This window comes from Lithobates pipiens, unplaced genomic scaffold (assembly GCF_037356315.1).
Source record: "Lithobates pipiens isolate NorthernLeopardFrog02 unplaced genomic scaffold, aLitPip1_a1.2 Scaffold_16, whole genome shotgun sequence".
NCBI classification, from domain to species: Eukaryota; Metazoa; Chordata; class Amphibia; order Anura; family Ranidae; genus Lithobates; species Lithobates pipiens.
Window position 1 is genome coordinate 422,381,691 of NW_027507748.1, and position 16,610 is coordinate 422,398,300.

General features: G+C 38.1%; 1 protein-coding gene across 2 annotated transcripts in view; it reads right to left on the minus strand.

Moving 5' to 3' along the window:
• FRMPD4 (FERM and PDZ domain containing 4) overlaps nt 1–16,610 on the minus strand; it is a 491,089-nt gene that overhangs the window by 396,553 nt on the left and 77,926 nt on the right. For both annotated transcript variants that reach the window (XM_077482546.1, XM_077482548.1), the window contains exon 2: nt 10,093–10,224. In XM_077482546.1, coding sequence (XP_077338672.1) covers nt 10,093–10,224 — 132 coding nt within the window. The remainder of the gene's footprint in view (nt 1–10,092; nt 10,225–16,610) is intronic.

The window sequence follows — 16,610 nt, forward strand, 5'->3', positions numbered from 1 at the left end:
ATTCGCTGTCTCCTCTAATATTTAAGTTCCACTTCTCACATTGTTAAGTCTCACTCCTTTTCTGTGTGGCAGATGTTTATTTTGTGATATTTTGCGGAAATTAGGTGTTACCTATAGTGTAATATATCAAATGAATTACTACTACATTTGAACAGTTTTCATCCAAATTCATTCGCTTGTTATAAAAAAAAGTTGAGTCATCAGGAAGATATGATTACATTGCAAAAGGTAACCACAAAACCCAAATATTTGAGTTACATATTACAGTGTATGTAAACCCAAAAAAAAGCTATATACGGTATATAGATCTCCTGGTAAAATGTCAGGTTTCTGTGATGCAAAAAGATGAGACAAAGATAAATAATTTCAGAACTTTTTCCATCTTTATTGTGACCTATTAACTGTACATCTCACAACAAACTGAAATATTTTAGGTGTAGGGAAGAAAAAAAAATATGGTTGCATATGTGTGCACACCCTTAACCACTTCCCGCCTGGCCTATAGCAAAATGATGGCAGGGTGGTGGTTCAGTTATCCTGACTGGACGTCATATGACGTCTTTCAGGATAACTGCCGGTGCACACATCGCAACACCAATCTCGGTAAAGAGCCTCTGACGGAGGCTATTTATCACGTGATCAGCCATGTCCAATCACGGTTGATGACAGTGTAAACAGGAAGAGACAATTATTGGCTGACAAACGCGAGTAGAGAAGAGCCGATCGGTGGCTCTCCTGACAGGGGTGTCTAAGCTGATTGTTTACCAGCACAGCCCCCCCAAGGATGCCCACACTGGACCACCACGGATGCCGCTAGGCCCACCAGGGATGGCCAGCACACATGGATGACCAGGTATGCCCCCATGACCACCAGGGATGGCATACAGAGTCTGAAAATATGCCAATCAGTGCCCAGAAATGGTGCCAGTCATTGCCCACTACATATGCCTGCCAGATTTCTCCTCATCAGTGATGCCCAGCAGTACCACCCAGCATTTTCTCCACTTGATAATGACTATCTTCCCTTTGTTCCATGGTATATCTAATGTCTTGTAAATTCTTTGTACCCTTCTCCTGACTGTTACCTTTTAACAATGAGATCCCTCTGATGCTTTGGAAGCTCTCTGCGGACCATATCTTTTGCTGTAGGCTGTGCCTAAGATAATGTCAGGAAAGACCTACTAGAACAGCTGAACCTTATTTGGGGTTAATCAGGCACTTTAAATGATAGCAGGTGTGTGCTGGCTCTTATTTAACATGAGTTTGAATATGTTTGCTTAGTTCTAAACACAGCTACATCCCTACTTTTAAGAGGGTGTGCACACTTATGCAACCACATTATTTTATTTTTATTTTATTTTCAACCCCCCCCCCCCCAAAAAAAAAAAAAAAAAAAAGAATTCAGTTTATTTTTCAATTGAGTTAAACAGTTTATAGGTCACGTTAAAGGTGGGGAAAAAAAATCTGAAATGGTTTATCTTTGTGTCATGTTTTTACATCACAGAAACCTGACATTTTAACAGTTTACATTTTACACTTTAAAAACAGTCCATTTTTATTTATTTTTTATTATAGTAATGAATCATTTTACCTACAATATAGTGTAGATGTTAGTAGATAGTTTCCCCCCTTGTTGAAATCTGACATGATTGAGTAGAGAAAAAAAAAAAATACAGCACATATTATTTTTTGATCCAATAGACTTCCTAACTAGCCCACAATTTAACCTGCTAGCCACAGTATGTTAGTATTCAAGCAATATGGAGACTAAAGTATCTAAAGCATCTAATGTGACCTAAATTGTCACCTGCTAGTTTCATGGTATCGCAAGCTGAAAACTTGATAAAGGTCAGTGACCTGCTAAGTAAAGAAAGATCAGGATGACTGCACTAGAACTAACAGCAAAGACAGCTTCATGATTTCCTTTAATAAATGTTCACATCTATAAAGCTTGACGACTCTACAATAGAAACTGACTTCAGTTTGCTGAATCTTCTAAATGAATGTCCTACTGTTTGTTATAAGGTACTGGGGAACCCATGCACGCATTAAGATAGAGTGGCCAAATAAAAGTAACGAATATACTATTTTTTTTTTTAACAACACGGTTGGCTTTATTGAGAAGACATCACAGAACAATATATATATACAGACATCACAACAGGCTTGCACATTACAGAAGTCACCAAAGACTAATACAACATAGCTAGAGGACCAATGAAGCAGAGAGTACCAAGAAGGGGCCCGTAGCCGGGAACATAATTGCCACAATAATGACAGGGGAAAATAAGAGAAGAGGGGGGAGGAAGGGAAGGGAGGGAAGGGAAGGGAGGGGAGGGGGAGGAAGGGAAGGGAAGGGAGGGAGGAGGAGAGAAGGGCAGGGGGGGCAGCGTCCCTATCTTCAATACATCAAGTTTTCAGAACTGTTCCACCCAAGGTAACCATACTCGGTCAAACTTTTGCGGGCACCCTCTAACCAGGTAGGTAAGTTTATATAGGGGGAGGACAGCATTAACCACTGCATCCCACGACTCCTCCGTGGGGGGCGAAGACAATATCCAGTGCCGAAGAATTTCCCTCCTGGCGTAAAAAACGCCAGGAGTGAAAGCAACAGCTTGCCGTACCGTGATCGCTGTTCGTCATCCTGAATCCCTAGAAGGGCAAATTCGGGTGTCATAGGCACTTCCAACTGCAGCCGATTGTTAATACATTCAAAAACGGCCCGCCAGAACCTTACAATACGGGGGCATTCCCAGAACATATGTAGGAAAGTATCGTTAGGGTAGTGACACCTGGGGCACTCCGGGGACCTATGGGGATAGATTCTGTGCAGCCTCTGCGGCGTAAAGTACACTCGGTGCAAAAATTTCGTATGGATCAGCCGGTCTCTAGAGGAGATCAGCAACCGGGACCCATCTTCAAAACACTCCTCCCAAGCTTGCCTGTCCAAACTGGGGATGTCTGCATGCCACTTGTCCCAGAGGGTGTTCATCCTAGGAGAGTCAGAGCGCAACAGGACCTGGTACAGTGTGGTAAGAGTCTTTTTAAGGGATTCTTGCGCCAGGGTGTCCTCAACTGGGTCTGCCCGCAGCACAATAGGTCTAAGAAACTGAGCCCTGGCCGCATGCCTCAGCTGATAGTATCTGAACAGCATAGCCCCAGGAAGCAACGAATATACTATTTAGACAGAAGAACACTGTGATGCATTTAACTTGCTATGCTTTATCGAATACATTTTGGCACTGCATAGCAAGCCATACATTTGTAGTGCATTTTAATGCATTTTCCATAGAAACAATGTTGATTTTATGCTGTATTTGTTTTGTGTTGCACCGCATTACAGAGCATCTATTGATTTTCTCCACTAAAAGGCTTATTGGTGGTTTCATTCAATAGATCAGTATATCATTTTATTAGTAGACTGTACGCTGACCTTTGTTTGACAGTGCAGTTTAAACGCAGCAAAAATGGATCAAATGGAACAGCTATGTTTTTAGCATATCCAAGTGATTTCTTGTACAAAAGGTCAAACCATTTAAAGTATGTAATTGTGGGGTAAAACAAGATGATGTTTATAGCCTGCATGTTTTATATTTTTAAAACTCTAAAGAAATCCTTTAAATTAAAATGAAAGGGAATGTGTTACACAAATTTAAGAACCATCTTTGCTGGCTTCATTTTAAAGGTAATAGGCTGTTTTTAGCCATCCTAGTGAGTCATTGACCTGGAACAAATATTCACCAAGTAAAGTCAAACAGTCCTGCTAAAAATTGCAGATCACCGCCATTACCAGTAAAAACCAAAAAATAAAAAATAAAAGTCCATAAATCTTTCCCATAGTTTATTGATGTGATAACTTTTGCGCAAACCAATCAATATCCACTTTTTGCGATTTTTTTTTTTACCAAAATATGTAGTAGAATACATATTAGTCTAAACTGATGAATACTTTATATATATATATATATATATATATATATATATATATATATATATATATATATATATATATATATATTTTGGATATGTACTATAGCAGAAAGTAAAAAATTGTTTGTGAGCACCTACTTTACTCCCTGTGAGACTGGCACAGATGTGCAAACTGGTTCTACTTTATACCATTCCAATTGGAAGTGATTAGAAGTGATACAGTATATAAGTTTTTGTACTTGAGCAGTTTTTGATTGGGGGCTTTTTGGTGCCTGTGTCTGGCAATTTACACTAATAAAATGGTTTGCTTTAATAAAGCCATTTATGTTCAATTTATTTATTTGCATTCTTTACTCTGCTTTATACCATTCCAATTGGAAGTGATTGGAAGTGATATCTTCAACAGTATCTATCTATCTATCTATCTATCTATCTATCTATCTATCTATCTATCTATCTATCTATCTATCTATCCATCTATCCACAGTGAATAGGTTTTTGTACTTGAGCAGTTTTTGATTGGGGGCTTTTTGGTGCCTATGTCTGGCAATTTACACTAATAAAAGGGTTTGCTTTAATAAAGCCATTCATGTTTAATTTATTTATTTGCATACTTTACTCAAATAAAGCAAATGTGACCAGCTTTTGCTGTATTTAACAACCCTCAGTTTGCTACATTGATTAATGTTAATGTACCATATAATTTAATTAAAGAAACCGGACTATCATGTGCTGAGCCTTAAGGGAATTCATATCAAAGTTGACATACCTCTTCAGCCATGAACATAAATTATACATAATTTATTGTAGCATACAGTAAATCAATAAATTGAATCATTTTATTTCATATTTTTTCTTGATTTTATAGTAATATTTAATTAGTTTTATTTATAACAGTTGTTTGAGGAAGAAATCTTGTACAAAAAAATATTTTCAATGATTTCTAAAGGTATTCACTATTCTGTGACTAGAACATATTAACAACAATGTTGGGGTTTATGAAGCTGTAAGGGCTGCCGGTATGCCAATTAGCTGATCTCATAAATCAGACACCTGGAATAATTTTGGCTGCACACTCCTTGCTGTAAATTGAATGGGAGTCAATAATAATAGTAATAATAATCTTTTATTTTATATGGCATCTTTAAAGGTTGTTTCTCAAAGTGCTTTACAAAGGAAACACGAAAAAAACCCCCAGCAAAAAACAAAGGAAAAAAGGAACAAATTGTGTATCAGCTTATCTAAAGAAAAAAAGTTTTTAGATTTAATATGAATGAGTTTAGAGAAGATAACTCTCTGATGTTCTGTGGAAGTGAATTCCAGAGTTTTGGAGCATAGCAGGAAAGTGTCTCTCATTGAGTGTAGGTGAGTAAGGGGGCACACAGAAAACCAGAATTTGAGGTAACAGAGGTTACGAGGGGGGATAGAGTTGCTAAAATTTCAGACAGGTAATGGGGGGCCCAGCCATGAAGAGCCTTATAGGTGAGCAATAGGGATGGGCAAATGGTTCAGCCCGAGCATAAGTTTGGGCCGAACTTTTGTTGTTCAGACATTCGGCGAACACCAAACAATATGTGGTGCTCAGGGAAAATTCTAAAGCTGGAGGAACACTGTTAAAGTCTATGGGACACTAACATGCATAATCAAAAGTGCTCATTTTAAAGGCTTATATGCAAGTTATTGTCATAAAAAGTGTTTGGGGACCTGGGTCCTGCTCTAGGGGACATGTATCAATGCAAAAAAAGTTTTAAATATGGCCGTTTTTTCCGGAGAAGTGATTTTAATAATGCTTAAAGTGAAACAATAAAAATTAAATATTCCTTTAGCTATTGTGCCTGAGGGTGTCTATAGTATGCCTGTAAAGTGGCACAGTTTTCACTTGTTTAGAACAGTACCACAGCAAAATTACATTTCTAAAGGAAAAAAAGTAATTTAAAACTGATCCCCGGCTGTAATGAATTGTCAGGTCTTGCCAATACGCCAATATAGATAAAACGCATTGAAAGAAACGGCATGCCCCCCCCCCCCCCAGTCTAAACCAAACATTTTTTTTTAATTCCATGGGGGTCCCCCAAAATCCATTCCAGGCCTTTTAGGTCTGGTATGGAAATTAAGGGAAACCCTGCGCCAAAATAAAAAAATGGCAAAGGGGTCCCCCAAAATCCATACTAGATTACTAGACCCTTATCCGAGCATGCAACCTGGCAAGCCACAGGAAAATAGAGGGGACGAGAGAGTGCCCCCCTCCTTGAAAAGAAACGGCATGGGTCCCCCCCAAGTCCAAACCAAAAATTGTAAAAAAAATGCGTGGGGGTCCCTCCAAAATCCATACCAGGCCCTTCAGGTCTGGTATGAAGTTTAAAGGAAACTCTGCGCCAAGATCAAAAAAACATGTAACATGTAAGGAGCATTTAGGATGTTGTAAAATAGATTATGCATGAGGTTTAAGGTGTATTGGCCTTGGCAAGTGAAAAGAAAATGTAACCATAGCACACAATATAATCCATATTTCATATTCAAAAGGCTAAATCAATCAATTGTTAAAACTACAAGAGAACAGTTTCATGCTTTGATAATGCTTTAATAATGAACTAAACATTTCCCTTTGGGTTTCAACTTTTTTTTCTCTTTTATGAAAGAAGCAGTTTGTTAATGCTAGATTACACATTTTTACTCTTTCTAAAAATGCCATTAGTGTGGTTGTCTCTGGCTTTAATACTTTTGGAGTTCCAGACCTGGATCTTCTGATCTTTGCCCACTTCCAGAATCAGTGATTAAATATTGAAGTAGAAGGCTTGCAAGACAATAAGAGTGACTGTAAGGGCAGTAGAATGTTCACTACAAGACCAGGCAGCTTCTGAACTTCCCCTTTTCAAGGTTGCCTTTAATTTGGTACATTTCTGATTTTTTTAACAAAGAAAAATGTGATCTGTGATCACAAATGTGACTAAACTAAAATAATTCCTACAAAAATAGCTTTTACAGAACCTGAAATATAAGAAATCTTACAGTAAAAAAAAAAAAAAACTGCAAAAATAATACCTATAGAGTACCATAAATCATCCCTTTTATTTCCATTTAAAGTTACTGCAATCTATTCCAAACCACTAGCTTGTTAAAAGTCTCAGAGAAAGGTCCTTGCTCAGACACATAGCAACCAAAAGACAAATAGCTCAGGCTTATCTGACTAGTTCCTTTGACTAAACCACATCATACTTTAAACTTTGATTTCATTTTAAATTGGCCATTCATGTGAAAATCTGATTGTGCAACATCGTTTAGATTTAACATAATCATGTAACATGGGGGCCCACCTAAACAATATATATATTTTTTTTTTTGGGGGGTGCTTTTTTAATCTTCAGATGATTGTGCAGTCAGCTTGTAATGTGTATTGTCAGTTTTAAGTGTACCTATGGTAAAAATAAAAAATCATATATATTAATTTCCACATTTAATTTTCATGAACACTCTTGAAGTAAACTTGCTTTGTGAAACATCTGTACACATTTATTCCTTAAATTCTGTGACACTTATTCACTATGTCCTGTTGATAATCACTCCTGTGTCACAGAATTCACAAAGCCTGCCTTCTGATCTACAGAGGTACTGAGAGGAGTTTCGGGAGTCAGTACAGGAATCACTGCTTGCAGACAGTAAAGTACCATGGGATATGTAGTCCTTAGAAGTTGAAAGTAAACAGGAGAGGAGAAACCAGAAAGCATGCTGGGAACCCAAAAGGGCAGGCAGAGACTGTGGTCATGTGCAAAGTCTAACATTAAAACAGTTCCCAGATTTAGAGATGAGCCTTCAAACTGTGTGCAGTAAAAATGCAGAATTCATCTGAAAGGCAATGTCCCGTGTCACTATACACTGTAACTTCATGTATGTTGTATTAGAGGCATGTGCTGAGACTGTGTCCTCTCCACCAGTCCAGTGTACCTCTGTTACCTCACTCCCAGTAACAGAATGGGGTCCTGACAAGCACATAGCCTAGACTTCATGTGTGCACTTGTTAACTCCTTCTTTCCTGTACCTCGTGACCAGGTAATAGATCTCTGTAATTGGGGTTTGGTTCCGACTGCTACTAGGAAGGGAGCCAGAACATCGACCCCATTGATACTGGAGGACCTGTCCCATATACCAGGTATCACGCTTAATGACTGGTTGCTTGTGTTTTGGACTAGTGCTTGGTTACCCATAGCAACTACACTGCTTCATTACCTCCTATACTCCTTTATATTCTGTAGAAGCTGAGCTTCATACCCCACATGTGCTTAACAGACCCTGATTCTTTTGATACATCAAAACCAGCATGCACCCCTTTGAATATGGTCAGACCAGGCTCAGAACAGTTGATGCAACTTTACTTTATAGTTCTTTAGACAGTCCAATATGAACAGAGTCCATATCCTGACTGTAACTACAACTGAACACCTGCCCAAGTATACCTCTGCAAGGAAGTAGTCTATCTTAGCGTTTCCCATGCTTGGATGTTCTCCAGAATCCAGGTGCCTCAGATTGGCTGCAATGGGGCAGCAGACCTCCCTCACGCATTTATGGCTCAGAGTGGGCAAGACTAAGAAAAAACTAACCACAAACCCAGCCCTCTCCATTGTTATATTACTGGTGAGTAGGCTAGATCCAAAAAGCCTGGGAAATGAGCACATACACTTAACCCCCCCCCCCCCCCTCCCAGTCTGGGCCAGCCAATAACTAACTAATGCACTTGCAGGCAATCTGCCTTAAGCTTATATTAGATTGTCAAAATAGCTATAATTTGTGTTGTTATTACAATGCTGATGTTAAAAAAACTTAAGTGTATGCTATGACCATAGATCTCCTTTATGTAAGGCTGCAAGGTTCCAACAATTCACGATAAACTGAACAATATAGAAATCTTCATCTTTTTTGATGTACTGGCTTTTTTAATCTTCTTGCACATGGGCAATCTAGAATGTTTACAACATCCAGGATTTTATTACATTTTCGGGGTACTTATGCTGTTTTTTCAGTTTACACTCATTTTAGTTGGGCTCATTTCTTTGATTAGTTTACATTTTTACATCTTTAGCACCTTTTGGTGTATTTATGTTTTTTTATTGTTCAACAGAATGGAGCCCCTTTGTTACATTGTTCCAGATACTCTGGGTTACATCCATACTCATGTTCCCCGTGTTTTCTTATTGGACCCTACTACCACAGTTTCCGGAACAGGCATTCCTTTCGTCCCTGGCACCCAGCGGTGTGTTTGTTTCACACTAAGCAGATATGTGAGTTTTACAGGGATGACCACCTTATCCTCCCTGTATGTATATTCATTTCTTGTCCATGAATGGTTGATGTTAATATATTTACCTCTTTTTATAGATGTATCATGCATTTGCCCCTGATAATTAGATAGATCCCATGAAACGCGTCGGGCCTAACCTAGATGCAATGCTTACATGGTCTTTGGATTCAGGCAATGCCATGGATTATAACTGTTATATTATAATGATTTTTATTATTGGGGACAATACTATTGTATATTGTATATTCTATTCATGTTTTTACCATGTAAATGTTTTGGATACATGATTTGCTATATTATGTGCCATTATTGCATATATTGTCTGCCGGGGAACCTACTCAATCATGGTAAACAAATAAATGATAAACAAATAAATACTTGTTCATGTTTTTCTAGAATGTTTACAATAGCCAGGTGAGCTTTGATGTATGTTCAACAGGAAAATGTTATAAATGTGCAATAATTAGATAATATAGCAATCATTATAAAGCAATTAGTGCAACACATATCACCATTTTCTGAAAAGTCATTAAAGGCAGGGAATCAGTTCAATTTATTTCAGGTTCTATGTCATTTACAGATTTTCAGGCCCTAATTTATATTGGATTGTACAAGCCCCTTTTCATAGAAACAGACCTGCAGTTTACAAGGGACATTTCTGGGAGGTGCATGTTAATCTATCGCTCCATAATTTACCATAAGTATGGCTAACACTGAAACAACAAGCATACCTTTGTACATCATACTCGTGCAGAGATATATTTTTTTTAAATATATTGAAGAGGCAGTGATGCACAATGGGAAAAAGATTGAATGTGTATCACAAAAAACAGTACCAAAATGAATATGTGGTAGAACAAAACTGGTACCTGGATCTTTGAAGAGTCGAGGAGAGATCAAGACTTTCTTCCTCACCAGGGTGCCAGCCCGGAAAATGAGAATGAAGGTCACGTTGATACTTCTGAGTTTTGGTGATGGTAGCGTCTTGTATAACTCCTGAGCTGTGAAATATGTGTTTCACTTTATTGAACACGTTACCATTTGCTGAATGTTAATGAAATACAATGCAACATAAAGTGCCTGAATTGTTCTTGACATGGAAGGGAAGCTTGCTAAAGTATGTACAGCATGACATGCTTGTCATATCTGATAAATAACAAAAAAAAAACATTTCTTTGTCCAGAGATCATAACTATAGCATGGATGCAAACCGCATACATTTCTTAAGATAAATAGTACTAAAAACAGAATCTTCTATTAACATTTTTTATAACTTGAATTTTTATGTGATATACAAAATAATTCAGTGTAATAAGTACGATAGTATAAACAAAAGACTCTAATCCTAATTTCAACATTTTTCATACTTTTCAAATTTGGCACATGAGAAAGATGGTCATCTTGGCACTGAGAAAACATGTAGAGCACAGAGTGCATTACTATGAAAATAGAAGTTGCTAATTTATGTTGAATAGCTAGTGTGGTTTAAAGGATCATAGTTATATAGGGGGTGATTTACTAAAATTGGTGCATTCAGAATCTGGTGCAGCTGTGCATGGTAACCAATCAGCCTCTAACTTCAGCTTGTTCAATTAAGCTTTGTTAATAAAACCTGGAAACTGATTGGTTTCTTTGCAGAGTTGCACCAGATTTTGCATTCTCCAGTTTTAATAAATAACCCCACAGAGTCTTAACCTACATATTGTATACACTGTGCTATGAGTGAAAATCTCACTTACATAGACCTAAAGGATTCTTAAAAAAAATAAAACTGAAGTTAACACTTTGTCTAGGCCTGCCTGAAAAGGAAATTTCATTAAAAAGGTGAAAACTACACTGCAATGAGCAACAAAGTTGAGAGTGAAAAAAAACAAAACACTGTAGCTAGGACTATTTATTATACTACACAGAATATGAGGTCAGATCATCAGTTCTAGCACACAGCACAAAATGTAGCAGTCAGGAGAACGCTATGTACAACATAGTATACAAGTACAGCAGTAGATTGCTGTTCAGTGGGAAGACAAAATTGCCCCAGTGTCAGTTGTGGGGAAAAAAAGAGGCCTGTAGTCAGTGTGGAGAAATAACCTGGAATCAGTGGTCCCTGGGAAGAAAGAAATGTCCCAGTGTCAGTGGGAGGAAAAATGCCCCGAGATTGGTGGCCAGGGCTTAGCATATAGTATATTATTGCCCACTGCATGATGAAGGGAAACATTAATGCCTAGCAGGGGGAGAGGAAGAGCAATAGTGGCTAGTGGCAGACAGGGGAGAGATCTAGAGAGATATCGCTAAGCAGGGGGTGGGGGAGAACAGTAGTGCTCATCAGGGAGCGGGTAGCAACAATGTTGCTCAGCTCAGGAGGTAGGGAGAACAATGATACCTAGCAGGGGTTAGGAGAACAAAGCATCCAGCAGAGTTTAGAGAGGAACAATAATGTCCAGTGTGGGTGTAAGCATCAGTTTGACCTGCGCTGCTGGTCTCTCCCTCATCCTTCTGCTCCTGGAACTAAACAGAATCTGAGTAGGAGATCATTCCGCCCCATAGAATCTGCTTAGAGTATAGGCTGAGTGCTGTGAATTTGAGTTCCAACAACCGGCTTTGGGGTGTAGTTAGATCAGCAGGAAGTCAAGATTGGGACAGTCCCCAGATATTGGGATGGGTGGGATGTACGCATTTTTATGTAATTGAGTTTAAGGGCCATTCCAGGCACAAAGTGAAAGCAATAAGTGAGGATTTATGGAAATCCAGAAAACCCAGTAACTGTGATAAACTCAGAAAGTTCAATCCCTAGTAATCTACAATTGCCTTAATGTACTAGGGATATACTTCACTTATTGCTTCCCTTTTAAACAACCAACCAAGATAGGTCTACATATGATTGGTGGCCGCTTACTGTGCTTACTGTATGGAAGAAGCCGCAAAATGTCTGCAGTGGGTTTATTTGGAAATAGCTGTCCTATATTACATACAGGTGTTTTCAGATAGCCAGACAAAAACTACAGTGGATATCTAGATGAATTCTGAGAAGCTAGGCTGAGCTTATTGTATTCATTTTAAATTGGAACTAAAGGCAAAACTTTTTTTTTCATTTTGGATATATTAATGGAGAGTTATAACCCCTGTGAATTTTTTTTGCCATCTGAGTTCCTTTGTGGAGATTTTCCTTTACTTCCTGTCCCATAGCCAAAACTGGAAGTGAGAGGAAACCCCTTTATTCCTGTTGTGGGGACAACCAAAATGTATTATTTACTTTTACTTTCACTTTCAGTGATAATGTTAAACAGACAACAATAATAACCTGACAGGTGTTTTAACAATAACCGAATAAGTGGTTAAAAAAGGTCCCTTCCTGACAAAGCCCTTGTTTGTGATATGGCACTGCATCGCTTTAACTGACAATTGTGCGGTTCTGCGACTTTGTAAATTGACGTCCTTTTTTCCCCCATAAATAGAGCTTTCTTTTGGTGGTATTTGATCACCTCTGTGGTTTTTATTTTGTGCGCTATAAACAAATAAATAGCACCAACTTTGAAAAAAAGCCAATATTTTCCAATATTTGCTAAAATAAATATCCCCAAAAAATATATATAAAAAAAAATTCTTCCGCAATTCAAGCCAATATGTATTCTTCTATATATTTTTGGTAAAACAAAAATTGCAATAAGCATATATTGATTTGTTTGCGCAAAAGTTATTGTGTCTACAAAGTGCGGGATAGATTTATGACATTTTTATTAATAATTTTTTTATTAGTAATGGAGGCGATCTGAGATTTTTATCATGACTGCGACATTGTGGAGGACAGATCAGATGCATTTGACAATATTTTGGCACCATTGGCATTTATACAGTGATCAGTGCTATAAAAATGCACTGATTACTGTGTAAATGTCACTGGCAAGGAAGGGGTCATACCCTAGGGGGCGATTGAGGGGTTAACTGTGTTCCATCAGCATGTTCTAACTGTAGGGGGGATGGGCTCACTAGAACATGACAGAGATCACTGCTCCCGATCACTGGGACCAGTAGATCCCTGTCATGTTGGTCTAGGCAGATGGGGAAATGCCTTATTTACATAGGCATCTGCCCGTTCTGCCTCTCCATGCCACGATCATGGGCCGCCAGTGGACATCGAGTCCGTGGGCACGCTCCCGCAGCATGCAGTGGGCATACGCCTGCTAGCATTAGGTGAAGCAGCGATGTTCGTGTACGTTGTTTTGCGCACCCGTGCCACTTTGACAACATATATCATACGAGCCAGTCGGCGAGAGGTTAAGTCAGCAAGAGCAAGTCAGCAAGTGGTTAATTTCAATGGGAGAATACCTTTAATAAAAGACATGCTTACTGTCAAAGTGTTGTCCAAAGGAAAGGAATGCTGTGCTATTTATTGTGATGTAAATACAGACATATAAACATACTTGCCATGCCCTGTATAGGTGTTGGTATTATTGGCTGTACTGCATAAGATTACCCACTTATTTAAAATCACCTCCTTCTAAAGAGATTCATTTTAACATGTGGTAGTATTTTTATTTGTCCATAAAAGGTTATTTTCATGCTGTTAGGAGATTAAAATCTAATATAAGAGCAGTGTCCAAAGAGCAGAAACACATATTATCAAATTACAATACAGCTTTCACTCATCTTATTTCAGTAAACTGTAAAAAGATTGGGTTCTTGCACTTCACAAATGAATTACTTTTTTGTACTGCTTTATTGAAACCGTTGGCTGCTTATTAAGACGTGACCCTTGAACACATTAAAAAAAGGAACATTTTTCCAAATTAATTAGACATAGTGTAAAGGTTGTATACATCCAATAATTACATATCATTCACCTTAGTACTATCTCTCTTTCCTAATTACCAGTGCTCAAAGTTTTTAAATATTTCTTAAGCAGACAGAGTGAAAATTAAAACACATTAGTGGCAAAGATATTTAATTAATTGATCTATCCAGAGGCTATTAATTAAACGCGTAGTATACTATATAATGCTCAGAAAAGCCATCTGTTCATCCTCTGGCAGGGTCTATGATGGCTTGGCATGCTTTCCCAATACTTCATGATCTTCCACTGCCAAAGACACACATGAAGAGACAAGATTATTCATTCACATGACTATCATTTAGCTCCTGATTTAGGATATGAGATCGAAACACTATTGAAGTTGTTTGCTTAGAGTACTGTCCAGAGATTCACTCCAGGACCACCTAGTGTTATAGTTAAAAGGCCATGGGCTTTAAGCTTTATTATTATTATTATTATTATTATTATTAAGCTTTATTATTCAAACTAAGTTACTGTATATCCTACTGTGTAAAAACAGCATTTGGCAGTAGAATATGGATACCAAATGCACAGAAACCTCACTCCCTCTTGTACAAAGGGTACAAACAACTTCTTACTTACTGATATTAGATCAATAATACCCAAGCACAATCACTAATAGGCTAATAGTATAAGAATAAAAAATATTAAAATAAAACATATATATCTTCTGTTCCGCCAATGGTGTTTTCACCCCTATCATCTTTGCAAAACAGTATTGCTGTCCATACACATGTGTTCCCACAAGTATAAAGATTAGAAAATATGTAAACAGTACCATGCAATGACACAAACTCAAGGTGATCCTGTGTTTTACTTTATGTGCAGCTATAAATTAAGAAGAAATAAAAATGTCTGTATATACCACTTTAAATAAACTCTCCCAGCATAATAGTTTTTGGAAGATGAGAACAAAGTCCAAAATATCCATGCATGTTACTTTAAATAATCAATATATATCTATTAAATAAATGAAAGTCCAAACTGTCCTTCTGTATCACTTTAAATATACTCCTGCAGTATAATTGTTCTTAAGATGTGTCAACAACTCTTCACAGAAATATTCATTCTTTTCACTATTCACTATCACCATAAAATGTATCCCTAGCCCTAACAAATATTAGGTTGAATGAGCTTTCCCCTTTAAATGGGGTTTCATAAGCCGCACCACCACTCCTCACTTCAGGGGAAGCAGAAGTTCCATGATCTGATGTAACCCATTGGGAGGAGCCAGTGATGTCACGCCATAATCCAAAAGTGTGAGGGTGGCCATCTTGTTAGAGATTTTCTCTATTGAAATGCTTTATGCTGCAATGCACCAGTGTAAGTAAACTACAGTAACTAAAGTAAGTACATTCAGTAAGTAACTAAGTAAGTAGCTAAAGTAAGTACATTCAGTTTAAATAAAGAGAACACTATATACTCTTCCTTTTTTTTTAGTTCCATATAATCCTTGTCATATCATCATAGGATGGAAAATTGGGAGAATTGTGGAGGTTCTGAATACTGGAGTATTCATACTGCCCCAAAAAATCTATTTACAGAGATGTATTTCTTGCTGCAGGTAAATTGTTTTTATGAATGTTTCAGTAGTTTTCCAAATGCAACCATCTCTCTAATATAATTAGGTATGAATGATCAATTGTTTCTTACAATCATGTATGCCACATAAAACCTATTCCTTTCTGACAATCTGTTTTCATAATTAAATCCTTACTCAGGAGACTACCCACTGAGAATGTATTGCACAAAGCCCTAATAGGTTCAGAAAGGATAGCCACTAGTTTGAAAACTTTCAAAAAGCTTACAGACTGATTTTCTCTCAGACCCCACAGGCATGCAGAGCAGAAAGATTACGTTTCTTATACAAAGAGATGCTTGTACTTGGGATTAGGACTGTTCTTCAAGGGTGTTGCCTGCTATGCTCTGAATGCCAACTCCACATCTATTGGCCTGCATCATGATGACCTTGCTAAGGCCCCAACTTCTGAGGCTAACCTATAGCATCTTACAGACATTGCAACATGGGGGGATACTGCATGGAGTTCTTCAGATATGCCGTTTGTTAATTAACCTTAATTTACAGAGTCTGAATTGTTTAAATCTTTTGGATGCAATAAAAGACTAATGCCGCGTACACACGACTGGACTTTTTGACAGCAAAGGTCTGACGGACTCGTTTGTGTGTGGGCTCCATCGGACCTTTGCTTGCCAAAAATCCGGCGGACTTTAGAAATAGAACATGTTTTCAATTTTTCCACTGGAACTCCGCTGGACCGAGAAATCCATTCGTGTGTATGCTAGTCCAACGGACAAAAACCGACGCTAGGGCAGCTATTGGCTACTGGCTATGAACTTCCTTATTCTAGTCCGGTCATACGTCATCACGTTCGAATCCGTCGGATTTGGTGCGATTGTGTGTGGCCAAGTCCGTTCATTCGGAAAGTCCGTCGGAACTCCGCCGAAAGTCCGTCGGAAAGACCGGCGGACCTAGTCCCTCAAAGTCCGGTCGTGTGTACGTGGCATAATAGTCAGCCATCTAGCCCTGGATTCTGTAGA